General features: G+C 46.7%; 1 protein-coding gene across 2 annotated transcripts in view; it reads right to left on the bottom strand.

Annotated features, from left to right (window-relative positions):
• Positions 1-26,845, bottom strand: part of SPPL2B (signal peptide peptidase like 2B) — a 37,638-nt gene that overhangs the window by 5,215 nt on the left and 5,578 nt on the right. For both annotated transcript variants that reach the window (XM_060232530.1, XM_060232531.1), the window contains exons 2-13: positions 24,519-24,638; positions 24,220-24,402; positions 17,751-17,840; positions 15,871-16,010; positions 14,425-14,567; positions 10,099-10,195; positions 9,892-10,008; positions 9,427-9,508; positions 8,759-8,833; positions 6,786-6,848; positions 5,235-5,334; positions 2,388-2,465 (exon numbers count right to left, since the gene is read on the bottom strand). In XM_060232530.1, the coding sequence (XP_060088513.1) occupies positions 2,388-2,465; positions 5,235-5,334; positions 6,786-6,848; positions 8,759-8,833; positions 9,427-9,508; positions 9,892-10,008; positions 10,099-10,195; positions 14,425-14,567; positions 15,871-16,010; positions 17,751-17,840; positions 24,220-24,402; positions 24,519-24,638 (1,288 nt within the window). The remainder of the gene's footprint in view (positions 1-2,387; positions 2,466-5,234; positions 5,335-6,785; positions 6,849-8,758; positions 8,834-9,426; positions 9,509-9,891; positions 10,009-10,098; positions 10,196-14,424; positions 14,568-15,870; positions 16,011-17,750; positions 17,841-24,219; positions 24,403-24,518; positions 24,639-26,845) is intronic.

Genomic DNA, 26,845 nt, shown 5'->3' with positions numbered 1-26,845 from the left:
CTAGTTTAATACTCTAACCCAGGAATGGCCAAACTGTGGCTTGGGAGTCACATGTGGCTCTTTCATGCATACTGTGTGGCTCTTGAAGTTCCCACTACCCCATTGGCTGGCTTGGAGAGGGCATTTGTCTCTTTAAATCACTTCTCCAAGCCAAGCCCCAGCTGGCAGCTTGGAGAATGCATTTAAAGTTAAATCTTTCCTTCCACCTCTCCCTCCCTCACTGCGGCTCTGATGTTCATATCTTGTGGCTCTCAAAGATCTGACATTTGTTCTATGTGGCTCTTACATTAAGCAAGTTTGGCCACCCCTGCTCTAACCACTTCACCACCCCCCTGCAAGAGAGGATTCTGAAGATGACTAATGGGGAAGACAACAGAGGAGGGACACACCTCTGCATGGGAGACAGCTGGAAGACAGTGATTAGGTGGAGGAGGAGGTATTTATTACCATGGCTTTATCTCAAGGAGTCTTGAAGCGGTTCACAATCGCCTTCCCTTCCTCTCCTCACAATGGGCACCGTGTGAGGTGAGTGGGGCTGAGAGAGTTCTGAGAGAACCGTGACTGATCAAGCTCACCCAGCAGGCTTCCTGAGGAGGAGTGGGGAATCAAACCCCCTTCTCCATATTAGAATCCACCGCTCTCTTAACCACTACACCATGCCGGCTCTCATGGAGTAGCGAGAGGACAATGTGCACTCCCAAGCAATTTGGGAGTTTCATCATTGTGCTACTGTTTCATCTGCTTTATTTTAATTATCTACCGTGGCTTTAATTGGCCACATTTTCAATGGCAAGCCTCCTATGACCATCAAGGACTCTGCGAATTGTTACAGCTGAAAAAGGTGTTACTGCAAATAAATGAACGAGCCGCCTTATGCCCAAGCCAATCATAGAAAGCAATGGAGGAGGTTACACATGAAAGGATTACAGCAAATCCAAATCCAACTAATTGCCCCAGAACAGTACTGCTTAAACCTCAACCCTCTCCTAACAGTTTGGGCCCTACATCAAAACGGATGCCTCTTGGTGCAAGGTCTACATTCTTCAGACACTGCAGAGATGGAATTGTTCAGATAGTACTTGGGGGGCAACCTTAAAGCCTATGATGGATGAGAGGAGGTGGTATGAGTTTTTAAGATTTCCATGACACTTCCTAATGAAACAGCTTACAAAAATAGTAACTTGCAAAGCTGACGAAATACGGAAAAACCATCAGCAGAAGCAGCATGGGAAAAAAAAAAAAAGGAAAAGCTCAGAGCTCTATTAGAGCAGTCTTTCTTTTAGGAGGTTGCTATGATGCAAAGAGCCAGAGTCTTCTCTACAGAGGCTCCCACCCTTTAAATGGCTTGCCAGGAGAGGTGTGTGGGATTGCCTTCTCTGGAAAGACGCAGAAAAGCCTTCTAAGACAGCCACTTGCCCGCAAACCTTTGCAAGTCTGTCCATTGTCTGTTGAATGCTACAGCTAAGATCTGTGGCTTCTCCTATTGGGTTCAAGTTCGAATATTTGGTACTTTGAGGAAGCTGTCTTTCCTCTTTTGGAGAAGGGAAAGGTGTCATTTATACTATATGAAACAGTGAGCTTTCTTCTATTTTGTGGAGGAGGTGTGCATATTTAAAGTAAATACCGTTTTTAAAATTCTGCCTGTTGCTGGGATTTGTGACCAACTTTTTATCAGCTAGTGGTGGTGGTAAGAGGAGAAGGAATTGAATTCATACCCTGCCCTTCACCCAGAGTCTCAGAGCGGCTTACAATCTCCTTACCTTCCTCTCCCCACAACGGACACCCTGTAAGGCAGGTAGGGCTGAGAGAGCTCTGAGAGAACTGCTCTTGAGAGAATAGCTCTGTGAGATCTGTGATGCTTGGAATCCTCCCCTATGTTGCCTTTGGGTTGCCTAGCAACCCCCAAGTGGCTACTGATACCCCACAGCACAAGTTCTCAGTGGTGCATTTTTCTTAAAAGAAGCAGGTATTACTTCTATATTTTGGGCGGTTTTCTATAAACTGTGGACCCCCCCACCCCAACCAGGCTTGTAGCAACCCCCCCACCTGTCCTTGGCTCCATTGTGTGTATCTTCTGATCTACGTCCTAGAGGCCAGTTCAGAATTAGATATAATGACCTTAATAAGAGAGGACCCACGCACCTTACTACCGTGCCAATTCAAGGTTGCTGTAATTCAATCTGTGTTCAAAGAGCTTTCCTTCTGGCTCAGAGAAACAAGGCGCTGGCTAAGCAAGATGCGATAGGAAAAGAGGGGGGGGGGGGAAATTGCTTTCTCCTTGCATGATGGTTGGAAAGGAGGTCAAAACCCAAAATGGTGCTGATGTGATCAGGAATGCATCTCTGCTTTTAGAGAGCTGGCAATGCGTCAGGTGGAGCAAAGCTTACCTGTGGTGCAGGCAACAAAATATACTCTGGATGACTGGACTTGGATGTCAAATCGGTGGCAGTATGCCACCAGGAGACCTAAGGGAAGAAAAAGACCACTGATAGTACACTGAAATTGTTCAACACACACACCGTTCCAGGTTCTACCAGATGGTAACCCAAAGTCCACACTGTGAACTATTCATTCTCCTTCTGCTAGAGGGGTATCTCTGGACACCTCCCAGGTCCTGTACACGTGAAGCTGCTTTCTACCCTTGCTCTGTCTTGTTTCCTCTGACTAGCAGCTGCTCTCCAAGACCTCAGGCAGAGAAAGGTCTTTCCCAGCAGCTGCTCCTGGAGATGCCAGGACTGAACTGGGAACACTTTGCAAGCAGAGCATGTGCCTGACCTCCAAGGTGTGGCTCTAAAAGCAGAGAAGCATCACTGCAGATTTTTGCACATGCAAAGCTTTCTGAGACAGAGCCAGGTCTTTGTGGTACATTTCATATAGCACTGTCTCATCTCCTCTGACCGGCGGCAACGGCTCTGGCACCAAAACCTGAGGGACCGTCTCTCCCCATATGAGCCCCAGAGAGCGCTGAGGTCAGCTGGAAAAAACCAGCTGAATATCCCTGGGCCAAGGGAGGCCAGATTGAAGGCCACCCGGGATCGGGCCTTCTCTATTGCAGCTCCACTGCTCTGGAATCAACTCCCGGAGGAGGTACGGGCCCTACGATGCTTAGATCAATTCCGTAGGGCCTGTAAGACCCACCTCTTCAAAATAGCCTTCAACTAACGACAAGCCAGGAAGTGCCGTTGAAAATGCTTTTAGTTACTGAATTCTATTGAAGATCTAATGTTATAGCACTTTATTGTTAATGTTAATTTTAATAATCTGTAATCTGTTTTAACTATGATTTTATAAGTATAATTGATGTATAATATTTTATGTTGTGAGCCGCCCTGAGCCTGCCTTGGCGGGGAGGGCGGGATAGAAATAAAAAGTTATTATTATTATTATTAAAACACTTTTTCCAGCACCTGCTACTGGGAGCCTTTGAATGGAGACTGAACTTGGGCCCCTCCGTATGTGAAGGACCTGCTCCGCCAGCAAGCTATAGTACCACTGAGGAAAAGCAGAAGAGCACAGCTGTAGATTTTTTGCCCTGACCTCAGCCACATCATTGGCAGGGGATGGAATTCTAGCAGCAGCTCCTTTGCATATTAGGCCACAGACCCCTGATGTAGCCGGTCCTCCAAGAGCTTACAAGAAAGTTTTGTGAGCTCTTGCAGGATTGGCTACATCAGAGGTATGTGGCCTAATATGCAAAGGAGCTGCTGCTAGAATTCCACCCCTGATCATTGGTCTCTGCACCTAGCATCACTGCTGTACAGAAGGTCCCAGGTTTAATCCCCAGCATCTCCAGTTAAAAGGATCTGGCAGCAGGTGATGTGAAAGCCCTCTGCATGAGACCCTGGAGAGCTGCTGCCAGTCGGAGTAGACAATACTAACCGTGATGGACCAAGAGTCTAGTTCAGTATAAGGCAGCTTCGTATGTGTTCATGTAAAGGGGCAACTTGTCCTCTCTTACTTGGGGCAGGGCTGTGCCTTAGTGGCAGAGTATCTGATTGAATCACCTACACAGAGACAGACAGAGATCTTTGCCAGCCCTGATGCCAGAGGTCCTTTTTCAAAATTACAATCAAATAGAACAGATTCTTTACTAAATTTAAAGAGAAAAAAAGTTGTAAGCATCAATCCGCAAACTACGAATAGTTTCCCAAAACTGTACAAAACGTTCCCAAGCAACGAGCAAACAAAAGTTTAGACTACGTTCCAGGACTTTTTTTGTAGCAGGAACACCTTTGCATATTAGCCCTGATATAGCCAATCCTCCAAGAGCTGACAGAGCTCTTAATACAAGGCCTACTGTAACCCCCAGGAGGATTGGCTACATCAGGGGGATGTGGCCTAATATGTAAAAGAGTTCCTGCTACAAGAAAAGCCCTGCTACTTTCCATCCTTTTGATGTAAACACACTGTTAATTTAGCCAATTTCACCAGACCTTTTCAATCTGTTTCTTGACAAAAAAATATTTGGCAACACACTAGAGTTTTTAGCTATGATCATTTTAGGGCTGTTAATATGTCAGCAATCATAAGAGATCTTAGTTTAGAAGTGAACTTTTGCATAAATGCCGACAACACTGTTTTGAAACTTTTAGGTACTGATATTCCTTTCAGACATACAATCTCATTAAAAACTCTTGTCCAGAAGATAGAACCAAATTGGTCATGACGAGAATGGTAATTAGCTGATTTGTGCCCACATTTTCAACACTGAGGCGTTTTTGTCCTTAAAAATTCTGACTAACTTCTGTGGTGTTAAGTACCACACGTACAAAACATTTAGAACTTTATAAACATTCTTTTAGAATTGCAGCTTGCAATTGGAAGAGTCAAAGATAGATTTCCTTTAATTGCCTATCATGTTTATTGTTTTAGAATTTTACTCCAGTTGAAGAGAAAAAAAAATATGGATTTTATATTTTGCCTTTTTAAAAAAGGTATCCTGATAAAGAGTATTAGCCGCCCAAAATAGTTCCTTTCTAAATGGAGATACTGAGCACTGACCCAGTGAACTTTTGAAACCAAAGCAGGTATCCCCGACAACTGAGTGATTGCCCCTTTCCTTCTCAGATGGCATCAAGATGACCTTCGCAGCCAGAAGGGTTAATAAGTGTAAAACCTTAGCATCTCTGAGAAACAGAACCCAAGAGCAGGTGCCAGATGGGAGAAACCGGAGATGAGGTAGGAATCTCGACTGCTGTTAAGTCCCAAAGCAAGTTCAGAAGAAGAGAATGTACCTGGAACTAGAATGTCCCCGAATCCGAGAAGTGAGAACGGCCTGTCACAGAGCGCCAGTGGTGAGAAATTGAGCCTCGGGACCTTCAACACCATGGGCAGCTTTGAAAGATAAAAGATAAAATAAGTGCTCCTTAGGGAAGTTAAATGCCTGGACAGATTTTTATTTACGATTATTTCCCGTGGTGGAGAATCAGTTGCCTCCAGGAAATCCACCAGCAGGGCATGAAGGTTTGGAGGGGGATCCACCCCAAAAAGGGCTCTCTGGTTGACCCGGTCTCCTTGGCAAATGGCATGCAGTGATAGGCTGCTCCTGAACATGGAGATCCCATGGAGCTGCCGTGTACCTGGGATGGCCCAGGCTAGCCCGATCTCATCAGAAGCTAAGCAGGTTGAGTCAGGGTTAGTACTTGGATGAGAGACCGCCAAGGAAGCCCAGGAAAACACAGAGGCAGGCAATGGCAAACCACCTGTTCATCACCTGCCTTGAAAACCTTATGGCGCGCTGTCTGTCAGCTGTGACTTGAAGCCATTTTTCACCACCACTATGTAGACCTCTCTTTCAAGGACAAGTCTAATTATGTTTTAAACCAGAATGTAAGAGAGCCCTGCTAGGCCCAGCTTTTCAGACATTCGGGTGCCCACAGTGGGTGGCTGGATGTCTCCAGGAAGCCCGTGAGAAGGGTACCAAGGCCTGTCTCCACTGCTGAACAGAGACTGAACATAGAAGTCCCTCACAGCTATCATGGTCAATAGTTGGAGACAGGCTGCCATGAAGGGAAAACCTGACAGAGAAGGAGGGCAATGGACCTGTGTTATGCTGTCTACCGCCCCCGCCCCCAGCCCCTGAAAACCATCTCTAATAATCAGTGGATTGGGGAAGGTTATTGAAAGACTTTCCAGACTCCATCCACCCAGCTGCATAAGCACAATCCAAGGCAGCACCAATCCCGAGCTGGCCCAGTTATGCCACAGAGTGCCTCAATAGAGCTGCTCCAGTGGGTACAGAACAAGTCCCCAGTTTTTTGCTTTTGAAAATGGGGATTGGGGTTCCAGTAACTGATGCAGCCCCAGCATACTAGCTGTGAAGCTCCCCAAGAAATTGGAAAACTCCACCAGCCCTGTACTGACGACGCCGTCGGGAGCTTCTGAAGTTTTCTTCACCTCAGCCCCCTGTGGTTCCAAAATCATTTTCCTAGCACTTCTCAAGGGGCGCCCCTCCCCTCCACAGGAGAACCAGTCTGACGTTGTAGTTAGAGTATCAGACTAGGACCCAGGAGACACAGGTTCATATCCTCACTCTGCCGTGGAAGCTCACTGGGTGACCTTGGGCAAGTTGCACATTCTCACAAGTTTTCTGTGAGAATAAAATGGAAGAGAGAAGAAAGACGTGAGCCACTTGTGTCTGAGATCAATGTTTCAAGAATCAGCTCTTTGGCAGAAAGATGCTGCAGGACTGCTTTGAAGCTCTGAAAGAGACCAGTCACTTGCCACAGCCACATCTTATCTTGCCTTGGGGCCACTCTTTAGAAACCCCCAAGCCCCAGCCCCACCTTTTCATGAGTGGCCGAGTCGGTTGGGCCAGCTGCCACCTCCACCATGATGCTCTCCCCGGTCTGAAAGAAATGGAGGGGAAAGAATCCAGTCAGTTCATTTTTTTAAAAAAAATAATAATTTTCCAAACTCCTACCTGTTTAGAGGATCAGGGACCAACAGTAGGACGATGAAGAGGCAAGGGCTCCTTCCCAGAAACTCCAGAACTTAAACCAAAAATGGAGTTTTGGGGAAAGAGAGCAGACGTTAGGACTGACAGCCTTGGAAATGAAACCCCAGGGCCGTAGCTAGCAGGGGGGCACAGAGGCAGTTCCCCCCTTTGTAGAATCTGTAGCACTCCCAGCTAGTGTTCTCTCTAAGCTGGAGATTCTAGTGGGCAAAAATTCTACTGTGTGAGCTACCAGCATTAAGGTTGTGAGCAAGCCTACATTTGACTATCATGCAAACCTAGCCCAGAGGAAGCATCTGTGCGTTTAGACTGAAAAGCTGTGAGCAGACCAGTGAAGATCTGTGCGCATTTGCTCACGTGCTCGTGCTAAAGGGAACCTTGCCCCCAGCCAGTCTTTCACTGAAAGGGAAGATTGGGTAGGGGTGTTTCAGATACTATAGGGGACACCCTTGTGCCCCCCTGCTGGCTATGGCCCCACGAAACTCACTCGTTCCCTTGTACTCGATCCTCTGCAACGCCGAGAATCCCTTCTGGCTTGGGATGCCACTCCCACCCCCAACACCTTCTCTTCCTCCCCCAAGACATCCTCCTTTTCTTCTCTGGAGGACAAGTACAGGAGCCCCTACTTCTGAAGTAATAAACAGTTACAGAGTAGGCTGCCAGAAAAGACGGCACTGTTTGTTTACAGTGAAGCACCCCTTCCCCCTTTCTCTGACGTACAAACACTGAGTATTTCACCCTGCGATGTCCTTACATTAATAAAGATAACTTTGTGCGTAGTGAGCATAATTGAAACTGTCATCAAGGGATCAAGGATAATGGGATAAAATGTGCGTCTGGGCACGCACAAGGTATTTTTGGTGACTGCCGCAATTCGGGTCAACAAATGCAGGAAAATAGGAGTTATCATTCAAGGGCTGGGGGTGCCGCGAGGCCAAATCTCAAAAGAGGAAGAATCAAAGCCTGACATTTCCTTTCCTTTTGAGTTTGACCTGCTGCCCTCCTGCTTGCGTTATACTGCCCGGAGGCGCTCGCAAAGTACGTCACGGTAAAATTTGGACATTGATAGAGAGTACAGAAGGATTCCAAAGCCATCCAGCCTTGTGACGCCTTTGGGATCAGCATCGTGCCCAGTTCTCTCCTCCAACAGCTACAAAAACAGAGACCTACCAATTTTCTCGTGCTTGGCCAGACTGTGCAACTGGCAGCTCCTGCCCTTCTCCACTTTGCAAGAAATGAATGAAACACACTCTCTCAACCCTTATGCATGCAGAGAGAAAAAAGAGAAACCCCTCCCCATATTTCGGTACAAATGACTGTTCTGTGATGTAATGCTTTGACTGGGTAACGCAAGCACAAGGAACGGGTACAATTTGCACAGCCCAACCTTTTCGAACCTCCAGAATTCCGATGCAAGGTGGTGGGGGTGCAACTGCAAAATGGCTGCTTTAGGAAGCAAAGCCTGCTATAAAATGGCTGCTTTAAGAGGCAGAGCCACACAGACATGGAAAGCACAAGTGCAAGGGAGAAGAGCAGTATTTTTAAAAAATACACTTGGAAGGAGAATAAACCCGACACTGTAGTGGCAGCCCCAACTGAAACAACATCAGCACAGCCAAACAATGTCCAATCAGAAGCCATAGTGGGCAAAAGCACCATATTTCCCCGCCCACTTTCTAAAAGACTTGGTGGATGCCAGGAAAAGTATTGGTGGGCACCTGTGTGTTGGAGACCCCTGGTCCAGAGCATATATCTAAAACCTCTAGGGAACACTGTGCCAATCCCCAGGCAAACGCCACGTACCTCAGTGAAATATGGTGTAATGAACACAAAGAAAACGTCGTACACAAACAGCACTACGAGAAGCAAAGTACAGCCCTAGAGGGAGAAAAAGACACAAGAATCACTTTGCATATCTTAATAAAAGGACACTTGATCTCCCAAAAATAAAGGATGCCGCAAAACCACAGATCAATGCCACTGCCCCCAGCCTGACTCATTCAGTGTTAGAAAGTGATCATTTTTAGACCTGCATTGTGTGATCAATTGAAAACCTTCTGATCAACTGGGGGGAAAACAGCCACCCTCAATTAATCAGGCAATGGACATTTTAAGTGTTATTAATTCAAGTACTTGTTAAAAAAGACTATGGATGGCAAATGCCAGCTAAAGAGACACAAATACAGGAGGGAATACCTCTAATTACAGCCTCAACCTCCTATTGTTCCCTACTTTCTCATGCTGGAGGGAATGCTTCTTCCAAGAAGTCTGCAGCTCATGGAAGAGGCATCCCTGCTGCTCAAGGAAGAGGCATTCTTTCCAAGAAGATGTCTGCTGCCCATGGAAGAGGCATTCCAGCTCACACATTGGAGAGAAACCCTTTTCTAATACGCTTGGTCTCCTCAACCTGAACTTGGACACCAGCCCTCAACATGCCACAGTCTCCATCCCAACCTGCCCCTTGGGCTTACCTTGAATGTTGGCAAGCGGATGGTTTTCAGCATGTAAAGGCAAAAGGCAATTCCCAGGGCATCTTGGAGGACCCAGGCCCACCTAGAGCGAGAAGAGCCACGTTGGAGAGGAGAGCAGGGCAAGGGGCTGTGCAGAAGCCCCAGGCCCTCACTCTAAGACGAGAACCCTGGCTCAGACTATTTCCCCCACCGGAAACAATTTGGTGTAGTGGTTAAGCAACTTTAGTTTTAAATGTATTCTCCAAGCCGCTGGCTGGCTTGGTTTGGAGAAGTGATTTAAAGACACAAATGCCTTCTCAAAGCCAACTAGTGGGGCAGCGGGGTTTTTGGAGCCACACAATATGTGTGAAAGAGCCACATGTGGTTCCTGAGCCACAGTTTGGCCACCCCTGTCCTCGAGGGACACAGGCAAAAACTGCAGCATCAAAGTTTGAAGACTGAACAGTAAATGCATCGCAAACTTACTGGTCCTCATTTCGGAAGACTACCCAGACCACGCTGACGGCGACACAGAAGAGAGCCAAGAGCAGCATCCGGACCTGCGGACGCTTGTGAAAGTACGGCAGGTTGTTATCAGGAACTCTGAAAGCCAGATGAATGGCGTCACTGGGAGCACAGATCACTATGCTTTATGCACACAGAGAAGATGCACACAATAACGATACCACGTACCTGCATTTTCCCCAAGGGAACCTCCGGACAAATGGAGAAAGGCAGCTGTAGAGGCCAACTGAAGCAGCCAGGCAAAAGATCCCGATGATGCCATAAACTGGAAGAGGGGAAGAGAAGCGGCAAAAAGAAAGTCATCCCCGAGTCCCCACCGCTTTAGGCAACAAAGGCCAATGCTGCTCCAAAGAAAAGCCACCATATGACCAGGCGGACAGGAGGGAGAACAGAGGAGTAAGCTTGAAATGGTCCTGCAAAATATGACAAGTCTGGCATGTGTCCTCAGTGGAGCGGTGCTTAACTTCGACATGTCCTATTGTGGCAGATTCATCCAAGAGCCAACTATTTTTGCTGACAGGACCTTTGAGCCACATAACCAGAACACTGCTGTGTTCTTATTCTGAATACTGCAAACCCGCCAAGGAATATAAGCACAAGCCTAAGCTCACAGGGCTGGAAACGTATGGATCTTTTCTGGAAGTGATAGTGTGGTGCCTCCCTCCAGAAGAACCCCAGTAGAGCTCTGTGAGGTCAACAGGTCCAGTATCCTGTTTCAACAGAAGCCCTGATGGAAAGCCCACAAACTAGGCAGGAAACTGACAGTTTTGTCCTGCTGCTGCCCTGTCCCTCAGTAGCTGGCATTCAAGGGCAGAGCGCTTCCATTTAGCCACTGTGGCTAATGTAGACAGGCCTCTTCTCCTCCTTCATTAATATGTCTAACCCCCTTTGTACAGCCATCTGAACTAGCATCCATTACTAATGCCTTGTGGAAATGAGTTTCACAAGCTAGAATTTTGTGGAGAAGCATTGGATGACCCAGGCTCAGAGGCAGAAGGCCTCTGTTGTAAGAAGCTAGAAAGGGGACAGTCAACAGGTGAAGGTTGTAACCAGTGGGCCTTAACGGTGGGCTTCCCAGAAGCATCTGATTGGCTGCTGTTGGAAACAGGATACTGAATAATAAAAATAAGACGATAGCAGATTTATATCCTGCCCTTCTCTCTGAATCAGAGACTCAGAGCGGCTTACAATCTCCTATATCTTCTCCCCCCACAACAGACACCCTGTGAGGTGGGTGGGGCTGATAGGGCTCTCACAGCAGCTGCCCTTTCAAGGACAACTCCTGAGATAGCTATGGTTAACCCAAGAGCATTCCAGCAGCTGCAGGTGGACCAGCGTTCCCCAATCTGGTGCTTGCCAGGGCTTTTTTGTAGCAGGAACTCCTCTGCATATTAGGCCACGCCCCCGATGTAGCCAATCCTCCATGAACGTACAGGGGTCTTAGTACAGGGCCTACTGTAAGCTCCAGGAGGATTGGCTACATCAGGGGCATGTGGCCTAATATGCAAAGGAGTTCCTGCTACAAAAAAGCCCTGGTGCTTGCCAAGTGTTTTTAGAGAGTGGGTGGGGCCATGTGGGGCTTTTGCCTAGCAGGGCTTCTGACTAGCTGTGCAGATTTTCAAAGAACAATTTATGTATTTTTCATCTTTTACATTTTACTTGTTTAGATTATTAGATCGAACTACAATTGTCTGTTTACACATGGTTATAAAATTGACCAACATTAAACGTTAAATAATAAACTATATATAATACCAGGTACTTAGTTTTACTATTATTAATTATTCATTACTTAAATTAAGAATATATTGTTTACTTATACTGGGGGTTCTTTTTTTCCTGCCACATGACTCGCCAAAGGGAACCGTGTTGCTACTGCTTTGTTTTCTTATTGCTCTATGGGAGCATTTGAAATCATATACACTATTTCACTTACTACAAAGTGTTCCTGTAACCTGTTATACTGCTGTGCACATTTTTTAAAAAGCTGCTTTGGCGATAGCTGCCACCACTGTATAAGGATCTTCACGGTGGAACTGAAGGTTAGCTGCGGCAACCATTTTACGGCTGGCTTCATCTCGTGTGGCAGCTCTTTTGCAGCTGTGTCCACTAAAATACATCCGAATTCCAAAGATGCCTGCAGGTGCAAAAATGCTGCGGACCTCCCCCCGCCCCCCCAAGATAGACTATTTGTCTAATGTGGCATCCTTACAACCCCCCAAGGGCTAGTCTTATGTGAGAGGAGGAGATGTTAATTTCTGAAAGGGGGGGAAATCCATAAAGAGTAGGCGAAAAGGAATATGGGGATTTTTCAAATATCTGTCCGCATAAGAGGACAGAAACTGAACACGCAGATTTGGACGTTCACCACAAGAGGTCAGTGCCTGCCATGATCAACACTTTTGATAAAGACAAAGTTTCAGAGTAACACTTACAAGGTAAAAAAGGTAAAAGCAGTCTCCTGTGCGCCAGTCATTTCTGACTCTGGGGTGATGTCGCATCATGATGTTTTCATGGCAGAGTTTTTACGGGGTGGTTTGCCATTGCCTTTTACACTTACATTTACACTTTCCACCCCCCCCAGCAAGCTGGGTACTCATTTTACCGACCTCAGAAGGATGGAAGGCTAAGTCAACCTGGAGCCGGCTACCTGAACCCAGCTTCTATCGAAATTGAACTCAGGCTGTGAGCAGAGAGCTCGGTCTGCAGTACTACAGCTTTACCATTCTGCACCACTTGCAAGGTAGCCTCTGCTAAATGCTCACAAAACGACAAGCACATAGGCTGAGCATAGGACTTGTGGAAAACTGCCCCCAACTCTTATACTGTTACCTGGAATTAGAGATGCTCAAACACTCTAGTTCAGCTCACCTTCCCAATTGTTTGAAGGGCTCTTAATCTGTGCCACTTCAGCATCAACAGGAAACTTCTCACTGTGCCCCAAACCTTGCATGCACTCAGCAGGAAGAAGAGAAGCTGATGCATCTATACTCCATTCATAGCTTCTCTTTGAGCCTTCTGCCTTGCAGAAGTTAACTGCTTCTGTTTCCCCCCTCCCCAAGAGGGGAAGAACATTAGTAACCAACCTCTTCCCACTTGGGGGAGCAGATGACAAGCTGATTGCTTTGGGCCCTCCCCACCCAAAGCACAGGAAGGAACTGAAAAGACTGGCATCTTCTCTTATCTGCTCCAAGCTGGCAGGTGGGTTAGTTTCTGACTCTACCTTGAAACTTTCCAAAAAGGATAGGACACAAGGAAGTGCCTGATTATCAGAACCTGACTCCCAGATGTTTCCCCGATCAACTGAGAGTCAGCTTCTGACCATCAGAGCAACTGCAAACCTGTTGCTGGAACTCTCTGTCTGGGGCAAGTGATGCTCTGTATTCTTGGTGCCTGGTAGGGACACCAGTGGGAGGGCTTCTAGCGTCCTGGCCCCACTGATGGACCTCCTGATGGCACCTGAGTTTTCTGGCCACTGCGTGATACAGAGTGTTGGACTGGATGGGCTGTTGGCCTGATCTAACATGGCTTCTCTTAAGCCCTTATGTGTGACTGATGTTCAAGCGGTTTGGCGCAAGGTAAACACAGTCCTGATCAGCTCATGGTCTAATCCCAAGGGCCGAATAGGGAGTGTTTGACTGTGGACCAGCTTTGACGTAAAGTTCAGAGCATTATAGTCTGTTTTGTAAGCTGTTCCAGTCCTAATGTTGAGGTTCCAGATTTGTTACTTCTGGTATGCCACAAACCCAGCTGCCAGCCTGACAATAATTTCAAAATATGGTTTCGTGGAAATACCTTGAGATGAATTCTGTGGATCCAGTGGGACTTGCCTCCAGGGTAAGAAACCTTCCCTTGACGGGCGAAAGCCTTCTCGCACCAGAGGAAAGCGCTACCAAGGGTAGGATCTGACCCGAGACCTCTACGTCAGTATCCACATAAAGGACCAGGTTGCAGAGCCACCAGTCTGGGCAATTGTCCTTTCTTCCATGTGGCTCAGTTACCCATCTGTGGTGCAACACCCTGGGTCAACTCAGAAGTAAGGCAGCACAGAGTGTTACCGTAGCTCCCTCTTGAATGATAACCCCTTTGTTGCAATACAAAATTCCTGTTTAGCAAGCTAAGGAGAACTAGGCAGGGGGTCTGAGTTCAGTTATTATCAGTTTGCCATACCTGCGTTTAACATTTATATGGGATGAATGGAAAAGAAGAAGAGAGCTTTATTCTCCCCACAGTGCAATTCCTGTGCAGGACCACTTGATTTTTGTAAATACAAACGGCAGCAAGCACATCTGTACTTGCACTGGTTGCACAAGTCCCCCTGTGTGTCCCTTAAAATGTGATCCATTACTAATACTCGGCTCTGCAAGCCAAGGTGGGCAGGCTAAGTGCAACCTGGATACAGCTGTTCTGCAAGGTTTTGGCCTGCCAAGTTATGAAATTGCTGGGCTTACACTAGCCATCATTCCATCATCTGAGGCAACTACCACCAAATACCTAGATCGTCGTAGAAGTAATACAGGAGGACGAGCATTGAGCAGCACATGACCACGAACACGCAGATCATGACCGGGCTGACGTCAACCGTCTCATCTTCGTGCTTCTCGGCCCCGTCATCTCGCTTGTGCTTCATGTACCGCCTGGAAGAGAAGCGGCAACAGCCGTCAAGCCCGGTTTCCTTGACTGCAATGGTAATTCCATGCTGCTGATCCCATGCCGCTGGTCCAAAGGCCCGTGGCAAAAAAGTCGAGGGACCCACAGCCAGGGGTACACCGAGACAGAGTCTCTGCAGTGGATGTAGCATTTAACAGTGAAGTGGCTGGCTGGCATGCAACGACTCTTCTGCAATTGCCTAGCAGTCGCAAAACAATGCTGGTTCCCTCAACAGAACAAGGACATGGCTGTGGCTCAGTGGCAGAACCTCAGAATGCTGAAGGCCCCTCGATCCAATTCCTGCAGCAGAGCTTGGGGAAGGCTTCTCTTTGCCGAAAACCCTGGAGAGCCACTGCCCTGAGACAAGGTACTGAATCAGTCTATAACACTGACTCAAAATGAGACTGTTTCATACCTTCTTAAGCAAAAATCCACCCCTCCAAGAGGCTGTAACTGACTGGTCGAGCTTGCCCTTTAAATACAAAGGTTCCCCCAGGTTCAAACCCTGGAAGCCTCTTCAGTCCAACACTCTTATTAAACAGTTATTGAGAAAGACCTTTGTCTGTCTGGACATCAGAGAGCAGATGCCAGAGAGAGGAGACAGTGGTGGTGCTGCTGGGAAAGTGCTGTCAAGTCACAGCTGACTTATGACAACCCTGTGGGGCTTTCAAAGCAAGAGATGAACAGAGGTGGTTTCCCATCACCTGCCTCGTTAGCCATCCCGGACTCCTTGGGGTCTCCCATCCAAGAACTACTAGGGCTGATCTTGCTTAGTTTCCATAATCTGATGAGATAAAGCTAGCCTGGGCCATCCAGGTCTGAGGAGTTGGTACTGGGGCTTAAATAGACTAATTGTACATTCACCCAGCTCCAAACCATGCCAGTAGCCAGCTGGGAGCTGAACCACCACTACAAGGAACAGACACACCCACAAGTGCATCATACAGTGACATGTATGAGGGAGCTGCAAAAGGCTCTGTAATCAGAGCCCCCAGCCTCAGAAGGGAAGGGGTTCTGGTCATGGGGAGAAGCACAGGGGTCATCAGAGATGCAAGAGGAGGGAGAACTGCAAAACTCAGGCAGGATTCTGGAGAAAATGACACACACAGGCAACAAAGAAGGCTGAAATGCAAGTAATCGACAGATCCGCAAAGATGCTACTTGTATCAGAAAAGGCAGGTCTTGTCACGCTTTATAAAATGGAAGCTCTGACATTTCAGGTGTCCAGATGACACTGAATTAGCCAAGGAGGTGGGAGTGTCCCCTCTCCCCCATCCCCAGGCCACTCACTTTTTTACATCTCTGCTTCCAGCCCAGTAGCCGCCGACTGCCACTGTGCCCACGGCCATGATAAAGATGATCACCATGTTGTAATCCAAGACCGGCTCGCTGGGGGCGTACATAGCCACCTTCACAGACTGGCCGAAACTCTGCAGTGGCACAGAGGGCAAGAAAAGGGAGGAGACAACAGTTGCTGGCCAGACAGACAGATCAGCAGTTAGCAGCAAGCCGTCCTCTGCTCACCCCTGGCATCTGTGCCGAGATCCATATGTAACTCTAGCAATCTTATCTGGGGAGAGGGGGGGTGTCATCCGTATCCTGCAATTCTGTCGCCACTTACACAGTAAAACTGGTCTTCTACACCAGTTCAATTATCCCTTTTTAAAGAGGAGGGGGAATGGATTGTAGAAAGGCAACCCGAAATTATATGTAGGCTCACCATCTCAGCAAGAATCAGGTCTGAGTCATTATCAGATTCCCTACGTCAGGTGTTCACAATTAAGGCAGTGGAAGCAACACAGCCAAATGCCACTCCTGATATTTCTGCTTTCCCACAAATCACCTGTTTACTGGTTCTCATAAACCCAGTTAATTAGGACTCCCCAAGAAAAAAAAAATTAAGGTCTGCTCGGCTGGGGTATTACTAACTGTCCTACAGGAAGGGTGAGCTAAAAATCAAATAAAATAAATAAAAATAACTGAATAAGGAGACATTAAAATAGCCAAGTACACACCGGGACTGTCTGTAGCTAAGTACACATTGGGACTGTCTCTGTGCTGGAAGGAAGAGGCTGAAAGCTGAGCTCCCAGCCACAGAACAGTGCAGAACTCATCCCATCTGCCTAACTCCCTTTCCTTGCTAGGGAACCTTCCGATCTCCTCGAATCCCTCCCTAGCAACAGAAGGTCCCTAGGCCAAGCCAGCCTTTGGAGAGATGTCACCTCCACGCCCCGTTTTGCTGCTGATGGTGGCTTTCTAATGTCCACATTGGCAATTAAGTTCCTTGGAGAGACTGTTGTTGTGCCTGGTCTTACTGCCTCCTACCCTCGTCATGGGATGGCCTGAGAAGATCAGGAAGGCTCCTGACCCTTGTGATTTGCAAACTGTGTATAAAACAGAATTGTTCAAGAGGACATTTTTTTTACAGAGGGAATAAGGCTGCAGTATAATGGAAAGGCTCAGGAAAGCACATTTGTAATGGATCTGGGAGTGTAGGCTACGCCACTGTGTCTGGCAGGGGTCCCCAACGTAGTGCCTGTGGGCACTATGGCGCCCACCATGTGGGGACAAGTGGGGCTCCTGCCCAACAGGAATTCTGATTGGCTGCTGGAGATCTTTGGATGTTGGTTCAGCAGCTGCTCTTTACTACACTGGTCTATTTTTGTAATTCCATTTTCTATCCCCCACCAATAGCTCCAATAATTTTTGGCATCCTCTCCAAGGCTTTTTTGTAGCAGGAACTCCTTTGCATAAAAGGCCACACACCCCTGATGTAGCCAATCCTCCAAGAGCTTACAGGGCTCTGAGTACAGGGGCCTACTGTAAACTCCAGGATGATTGGCTGCATCAGGGGAGCGTGGCCTCATATGCAAAAGAGTTCCTGCTACCAAAAAAAAGTCCTGATCCTCTCAAGTTTTGTAATCCTTGTCCTATTGCATTGCTTATTTGGTATCTCATGCTATCGGACCGCACTGCTTTCCACTGTGCACTCCACTTTAAGTCCCTGTGAGAAAGGCAGGCTATACAAATAAATAAATAAATAAAAAACTGGCCATGAATATACACATCAAGGAAGATCTCTATAGCTAGAAGAGCCCATGGTGGCTTGCTGCTAATGGGACAGGCTGCTAACTACCCCAAAGCAACACGGGATGGACCAAAACTCTTACCTTGCCAATATCCAGCATGTCAGCATAGCTCAACAGGGCCACAGGAATATCGATCTCTTCATATTGACTGCGGTTACCAGCAGGGGGAACCTGCCAGAAGAACAAAAAGGGTGAGGGCAGCCTTGGAGGAAAAGTGCTGACTGGCCATACAGACGTAACACGGCTGTTCACAGACTAGTCCAATCGGATCCATGCTTCAGGCCACACAGCCTAAAACTGTGCATGGAAAAGCATGCAACTCAGAACCAATAATTCAAACAGCCTTCTTCTCTACTCAGAACCTGCTGGATCTACTTCATTCTGCGCTGAGTGCTGCCAACTGTTCCGAAGTGATCAAGAGGATGGAGCACATTCCTTGCTAGGAAAACTAAATCTTTTTAGATTTAAAAAGAATTGTAGGGCGGTGATAGAAAGAACAATGAAAAGAGAGAGAACTTTCTCCTTCCCTTCGCGAATTAGAGGCTTCTGCTGAGCGGCAGATTAAAGGCAGACAAAAGAAAGTGCTTCTTTACACAATGTTTAATTAAATCACTTGCAGAGCTCAGTTAGCTGGCTCTAAAACAGAGAACGAGGTTAGAAGGACAGGACTGTCCACGGCTGTCAGAGCCTCCATGCCGAGAAGCAGTGTGCTGAAGAGGCAACGGTGGAGGAAAGCTTAATGCTCAACACTTGCATGCCTCGTTCGGCTGGCCGCTAAACAGAACAGGACACTGGACTAGATGGACTGGGACTGATCCAGGAGGGATGCTCATCGCATCCTCGCAGAGGAGGAGCGGGTTGGATGAGCAAGGAGCTGCCTAGCAGCCTGGAGGAAGAGAGGGAGGGCAGGCGGGTGGCTAAGCAAGAGCATACGAGCCCCAGCCTCAGAACAAAGAGTGGGGCTTTTTGGCAGGCAGCTGGCACACTTCCAGAAGGAAAAAAGATATCCCACAGGGGACCGGCAGAGAAATCCACAGAAGATTAATAACTGCCAAAGAATCCCAATAATTCAGAAAAGAGGCTCGGAAAGGACATTAGCAACTGGGAAGAGAAGTTATGTAGAGAGTAAAACATGTTCAGGAGGCAATGGATTAAAAGAAAAGTTACACAAGTGGAAAGTGGTAGCTTCACGTCCCAGATAAAGTCAGGCCAAGGGATTTAGTCCCATTCAAAATCTGCCCCTTCACCACTGAGGAGTCAGTTTTGGGGGGGAAAAGCCCGCAGGAAAAAATCCTATTTTAATCCTGAAATAATATAAAAATAACAAAACGGTCACTTTTTGTTGCATGTGAATTCTAAAATAACAACTATTATTAATGGTTATTCACAATTAGAAAAATCTACATATTTTTCCAAGTGGCTTTTCCCCCATGAGCTTTTTACCTGATGAGTCAGACCTTCCATGTAGAACTAACTGTTTTCATGAGATCTGAGAGGAGGGTGAAATGAGCAGTAAGGACAGACTGGAGAATCATCACTATCTAGTTTGTTTTTTAATATAGGGATCAGAGAAATGGATTGTATACATGACAGAGATGGGAAGGGGAGATGGAGGAAAACTGGTTTATTTAAACCAGATCTCCAACATGGTGTCCATGGGTGCCATGGTGCCCATCGACACCTTTCCTGGTGCCCACCAGCAATGCTGGATTAAACCCTGTGGAGGCCCCTAGGCAGTTGAAATCTCACGGCCCCCTCGCAAATTAGCTCAATCGGAGCACCTGCCCTGCCACCCAAGGCCCCTGCTGCAGCCTGCAGGCACCTTCTCAAAAGCCCCTTTGACTAAGATGCGGGGGAGAGGCAGAGAGAGGCAAACTTGACAAGAACGCAGCAGCAGGCACACCAGGCAAGTCGGGCACAGAGCAGCTCAGTTGCTGGCTGCACATGCAGGCTGGAAACTGGGTGTGGGGAGAGGAGTTGGCCCAGGGCCCCTAAAGGCATGGGGGCCCATAGGCCAGGGCCTACTTGGCCTAATTGTTAATCCAGCCCTGCCCACCAGGTGTTTTTAAAAGTAGGTGGGGCTTTTGCCCAGCAGAGTTTCTGATAAGTTGTACATACCAAGAAAATATTTTAAAACTGTATGTTCATTTTAGCAGGCATTCTGTTAAGCAGAGCATCTGCCTGAAAAGTTGAACAGCTACTATTAGAAGCAAGGCTTTTTTTGTAGCAGGAACTCCTTTGCATATTAGTACTCCTGTGCTAAGAGTCCTGTAAGTTCATGGAGGATTGCCTACATCAGGGGTGTGTGGCCTAATATGCAAAGGAGTTCCTGCTACAAAGACAGCCCTGATTAGAGATATGCATAACCTCACTTCCTGACATTTTGTGGTTGGCTCCACCTCCTGCAGCAGCCAGAATTCAAAAAGTGTCTGCAGTGTAGAAAAGGTTGGAGGACAGCTGATTTAAACAATGCCCAAGGTGGTTAAAAGCACCCCCAACAACCCTTCTGACACCTAATTTCCAGAACTTGGAAAATTCAGTAAGAACTGCACTTGATACGTTGACTTCTCTCCTTGAATAGAAAATGAATTGCATGTCTAGATATAGTTATAAAACTTAAAACCTATCCATGATTTCTACAATATGTGTTTGTGCTTGTTTTTAACTTGTTATCATAAGTGTAATTAATTGTATACACACACATCAATATTGATATCTACTGGTTTGCTTCAAAAGTAATAAAAATATATTGGACTTCCGGGGTTGGAAAATGCCGAGCTGAACTGCTTCTCAGAAAGGGAGAAGGCTGGAACTTCTGTTCGGTGTAGTGGAAGGCAATTTAATGCCTACTGCCAACTTTTCTACTTTTTGTAATACAAAGTGGCAAAATAGAATTGAAAACTGCTGAATAATAAATATGATTGGTTCCAAATGCAACAAATAAAGAGCTTGGTGGAGAATGATATTAAAACTGAAGGAATAAGAAAAGAGCAAACAGAAATGGAAAAAGTTCTGCTTGGAGACAATGAAAAATTAATTTCAAAATTATATAAATTACTCTTAAAATGGTCTACAGAAGATGAAGTAGTGACATCTCAAATGATTAAGTGGGCAATTAATGTAAATAAAGAAATACAGATGGAAACTTGGGAATATTTGTGGAAGAACTCTATAAAGCTTTCGATGTGTCATAGTATTAAAGAGAACTGTTTTAAAATGATGTATACATGGTATATCTATATGACTCCTAAAAAGATGAACAATAAGATGCCAGATAGATGTTGGAAAAGTAAAAAACATGAAGGTTCTTTCTACCATATGTGGTGGACTTGTGAAAGAGCAAAAAAATATTGGCAGATGATTCAACAAGAAATTTCTAGGATCTTGGGTTACGAATTTAAGAAAGTTGCAGAGATTTTTCTGTTGGGATTACAAATGGAAAAATTTCCGAAAGAAGATAGAACTATAATTTGGTACTTGCTTTCAGCTGCTAGGACATTGTATGCGCAGTTGTGGAAGCAAGAAAAAATACCAGAAAAATGGGATTAGATTGTAAAAGTTATGTCATGGATTGAAATGGACAAATTAACAAGAATTTTAAGAGACTATGACTTAAAAGTTTTTAAGATGGAGTGGAAAAAGTTTAGAAGATATGTAGAAAAAGAGTGGAAAATAAAAGAACACTGGACAATTTTTGATAATGATTAAGTCTTAGAAGGAAGAAGATTAATATTATTAGTCAAGGGTACCTTTAAATATTCGTATTTTAAGTAAATAACACCGGCAGGGGTCAAGTAACGGGGGGAGGGGTGGTTAGAAAGTAATATATGGGATAGCTAAAAAGTTATTAATGATGCAAGAAATAGATATTGTTACCATATGTTACTAAATAAAATTGTTTTAAAACGAAAAGTAATAAAAATATATTAAAAGAACTGCACTTGATAGTGTAAAATTACTTTGACGTCTTACAGAATGCAGAAAAACTTGGGGTGAGGGGAGAGGTATCGGTCCAGGAATGCAATCTAGGAAGCTGGAAAACAGATTGCTCCAAGGGGAAAATGCTGAGCACTGCCCAGATCCCCAAATCCTCTGGCTTCCTACCTCTTTCATATGGAAGGAGCTGCTCAAAGTCTGCAACCAGGCAGGCACAAAATCAACATGCCTGCTGAATTCTGTGCAAATACTACAGACCTTTCTGGTGATCGAGGTGAACATTTGGCATCAAAGCCCATGAATTTCTGAGACCCCTTTTTGAAGAATATAGTGTTGCGGCATAGGAGAACTCTCCCAGTTCAGGATCAGGAGTTCAGGCTACGGTTCCTGTAGGTCTTATTGGTGCACTGTGGTTTACTGCGATGCAGTTTACCCTAGAAGGAGTTTCAGGGTCTTTCCCCACAATCCATGTCATTCATGGCACAGTAGATAAAAGATGCGCCCTGACTTGGATGACCCAGCTTGGCCAGATCTCATTGTATCTCAGCAGGTCAGCCCTGCTTAGTATTTAGATGGGAAACCATCAAGGAATACTAGGGTTCTTATGCAAAGGCAGGAAATGGCAAACCTCCTCTCTCTTGTCTTATAAACCCCATAAGGTGTTGCCATAAGCAATGTTCCCTCTAAGCTGCAGAGTCTTGTGAGCAAAAATTCTACTTTGTGAGCTGCTGGCATTAAAGTTGTGAACTACTGCATAAATTAGTGTGCTCTGGGGTCATCCTTCCTGAGCTACGTCAAAAATGTGTGAGCTGGAGGCTAAAAATCTGTGAGCTAGCTCACACTAACTCAGCTTAGAGGGAACACTGGCCATAAGTTATCGGCGACTTGACGGCATTACACAAAGGCAAGTATGACGTGTGAACTGGCAAATGATTGATTGTGCTCTCCCTTCATACCAAGGCTGCGAACCACACACTGCTTAAAACTCTGGTGTTCAGGAAAAGCACAGGCCGTCCTAGCTGGACAGGAAGCAACAGCAGACAGTTTGTTATGAAAATGCAAGTCACATGTGTGAGGAGAAGGGACCACACAAGCCAGCCTCCAAGGCTTGTCTGGATGGCAGCAAACCATGGCAGAGTGTGCAGTGATCTCAATTTCCAGGTTGGTGGGCCATGCTAATTTCTTGCAGACAAATAATCTTTTTCTGGGGGAGGGGGAGGGGCAGTTTGCATTTTTTAATGTGTATGTGCGTCTGCATCTGGAAGTCATGTTGATCTCTGGTGATTGACTCCTACTGGGGGTCTGGAGCAAGGGTGGCCAAACTTGCTTAATGTGAGAGCCTCACAGAATAAATGTCAGATGTCTGAGAGCCACAAGACATGAACAACAGATGTTTGAGAGCTGTGAGACAAGGAAGGAAGGAAGGCAAATAGATGGGGGGGAGGAGGGAAGAGAGGTGGAAAGAAAGCAACTTTAACTCTAAATGCATTCTCCAAGCTGCCAGCTGGCTTGGCTTGAAGAAGTGATTTAAAGAGAGCTCCGAGCCAGCTGATAGGGCAGTGGGGGTTTCAAGAGCCACACGATATGTGTGAAAGAGACACATGTGGTTCCTGAGCCACAGTTTGGCCCTTCCTGGTCTGCAGGATATTCAGCAAGGTGGCTGAATAAAGCCTGCCGCTGTCCTCTCAACCTGGTATTTTGAGGACATCTCCCTTCCAAGAACTAACCAGAGTCGACCCTGCTTAATTTCCGAGATCTGATGAGATCAGGCTTGCCTGGGCTATCCAGGTCAGGGCTAAACAAAGAATCTTTTGACACTTGAATAGCAATCCATTTGTCAGTCTTTAAAGAGACAAACAACTCATTCTTTGTGCATACAGTTAAGAGGCAGCTCTCCCTTTGGCTAAGTCCCTGCGTTAACAGCCTCTCTCTCCAAACATCATTTTTTCCTCAGATGGGTATGCTTCAGTATTTTAAGATACAACATTTTGCAGCTCTATTCCTGCACTGTTTGAAATGAAATAAAATCATAATTTTATTTTATTATTTTTATTTTATAAAGGCCCTGAAATGCCAGTTTGCGGGAGAGCTGCTTAGTGTGCATCATACATGATGTGTCCCAAAGCAGCAAAGCACAGATTAAGCACACGTTTCCACCAAATTCCTGTCCAATTCTAAAACGAGAAACTTTTCCGTTCCTTCAAAATGTCTGCAAACCGAGGGATCTTAAGAACATAAGAGAAGCCATGTTGGATCAAGCCAATGGCCCATCCAGTCCAACACTCTGTATCACACAGTGGTCAAAAAAACCAGGTGCCATCAGGAGGTCCATCAGTAAGGCCAGGACACTAGAAGCCCTCCCACTGTGCCCCCCCCAAGCACCAAGAATACAGAGCATCACTGCCCAGATAGAGAGTCACTGATGGACCTCTGCTCCATATGTTCATCCAATCCCCTCTTGAAGCTGTCTATGCTTGTAGCTGCCACCAAGATATGTGTGATGATTTCAGGAAAGGCAACATGGAAGACAGAGAGACCATGGGGAGATGCCATGCTCCTGTGGATATACACCTCTCCCCCATGATAGTTTGAGAACATCCCCCCCACAACTCACCAGCCTCTCTCTGCTGACTATCAGCAGTCCCCGAGCTCCGTTGATCTGAGCCAGCTTCACTTTCTCATAGAAGGTGCAGTTGCCCCGCATCACCATGGGGATGGTGTTGCTGAACCCTCCCTCAGGCACGTCGGAAGGCGAGCACAAGACAGACACCGTCTGGTTCTGCAGCTGCAGGAGAGACTGGAGGAGAAGTGCAAGGAGAAAGACGTTTCACCCGCGGCTCTCCGCAACGCTTGGCGGTAAGAGGGCCCGCCCACAGGGTAAGGTCAAATATGCATTGGTCGGAAGAAACTCACGGCTTTGCCCAAGTCGTGGGGCAGGGGAGCCCACAGGGAGTTGAAGAGGATGCAGTAATCCTTGCCTTTGGTGCTCCCCTTCTCTGAGAAGGCGTGGACCATGCCATATTCACAGGATACCTGGGAAAAAATATATCATTCCCTTGAAGACCAGAACAAAAGAAAACAGAGGTGGGGCAATTTTAAGAGGGTCAGAAGAGAGCAATCAAAACAAACCACAACTCTGAAGAATGATGCGATAACCTGAGTTAGCATGAGCTAGCTCACAGATTTTTAGCTCACACATTTTTGTCTTAGCTGAGGAAGGATAACCCCAGAGCACACTAATTGATGCAGTAGCTCACAACTTTCATGCCAGTAGCTCACAAAGTAGAATTTTTGCTCACAAGACTCCGCAGTTTAGAGGGAGCATTGGCGATAAGTCATCTGGTGGATCTGTTCTGCTAGCAGCACGACTCCCTTCCAGCTCAAGACTGAGAAGCTTCATGGGAAAGTTCCTTGCGCCAGAAGAAGGTGCCATAACTAAAGGAATGAATTCACAGGATCCAGCCCATTGCAACTCTTTTGTTTGGATCAGATTACCAGCCTCGCCTCCCTGGATCTGACCACTTCCACATACAAAAGGGGTAGAGGACATCTAAAGGGCCCTGTTGGGTTAGGCCAAGGCATGTCCTTTGAGTTCAGGATCCCATCTGTGGTCAGATCCCACCAGGAAGCCCATAAACCGGGTATGGAGCCAACTAACAGCACTCAGGGGTAGACTGCCTCTAAACAAGGAGGTGTCGATCACTGCCCAAAGCATGGCTTAAATTTAGGCTCATTAAAATAAAAAAGCAACCGTGGCTCTCTCAAAACGTTTCAAGCACTTATTATCCATTATTATCATGACAAGCGTGCACTTGAAAACTGGCTGCAAATGAGGCAGCTCTTTGGATTACTGCTTCGGTCCTCCATGAGGACCCCGCCCAAGCCAAGTACTTTCTGTGAAGCAAAAGCCACAAAAGGGGGAGAAATGAATGCCGCCTTCACGTAGGATGCCAGCCAGAAAACTGCAAACTGCGCCAGACACGTCTTTAAGGCTTTGCCAGTACAGAGGAATGTGTGATACTCAGGGGAACAGATACACACTGATTCTTATTTACAGGGCATGCCTTGCCTACTCCCATACTAAAGGCACAGGACAGGTTAAAATGGCTTAGAATGACAACGGCAAAAGTGGGGGTGGCATACAGCCTGCATCCAGACCCCCTCCCCTCCCCAGGGCTTTTTTTTTGTAGCAGGAACTCCTTTGCATATTAGGGCACACACCCGATGTAGCCAATCCTCCTGGAGCTTACAGTAGGCCCTGTATTAAGAGCTCTGTAAGCTCTTGGAGGATCGGCTACATCAGGGGTGTGTGGCCTAATATGCAAAAAAGTTCCATCTACAAAAAAAGCCCTGCCCCTCCCTCATTTATTAAAGTAGTGCAGAAAAATCTTGACTCGAGAGCAGGGGCTTCCAGATGGGAGGGAAGCCTGAGAACAGTACTTCCTTTGGCCTGACTGGCACCACAATCGAGCTTGCCCCCTCCCACTATGTAATGAGAGAAAGCTGAGCAAAAAGAAGCAATATTCCCAGACCGCTGTCCATAGCCTTAAGTTAAATGAGAGGATGCTCCACAGGCTTCTGCATGATTGCCTCTCTGCGTTGTCTTCTCGTTGAGTACTGTAGGAGGCCTCTTAGCCAGAGCAGCCCCTCCCCAGTAAACATGAAGAAGGGATAGATGGGCTGTGGCTCAGAGGTAGAACATCTGGTTGGCATGCAGAAGGTCTCAATTCGATCACCAGCATCTCCAGTTAAAGAGGATCAGGTAGGAGGTGGTGCAAAAGACCTCCACCTGAGACCCTGGAGAGCTGCTACCAACACTGACACTAATGGAGCGAAGGTGCAATTCAGTATAAGGCAGCTTCACATGTCCAAGAAGCGGCAAGACTGGGGTGGGGAACAAGGGGGCGGGCTTCCAAACAGCTTATCCAGAGAGGATCTGTTCCCTGAGGGAGTTGGCCTTTGCCGAATTCTCAGAGCTGCTGTAATAACACTAAAAACCCTGATCAGCACACCCGCAGGTGGCCTTTTGACCACCTGAGTCAGATGGCAGCTCAATTGTCTTTGAGAAACACAGCCTCAGTGCTCCTAGAACATCCTTTACACCTTGGTAGCTCTTGAGAGAGTAAGAAACCAAGGGCCCGGGGGGGGTGGGGGGAGAGGCAGACAAGACATGAGGTGGGGAGAAAAAGAAAGCTGAAGGCAAGACCTGGCCAGTCTCCACTGACCACTACTGGAGAGAG

The sequence above is a fragment of the Heteronotia binoei genome, chromosome 2, assembly GCF_032191835.1.
Source record: "Heteronotia binoei isolate CCM8104 ecotype False Entrance Well chromosome 2, APGP_CSIRO_Hbin_v1, whole genome shotgun sequence".
NCBI lineage: Eukaryota > Metazoa > Chordata > Lepidosauria > Squamata > Gekkonidae > Heteronotia > Heteronotia binoei.
This window is presented reverse-complemented; position numbering and strand designations above follow the sequence as displayed.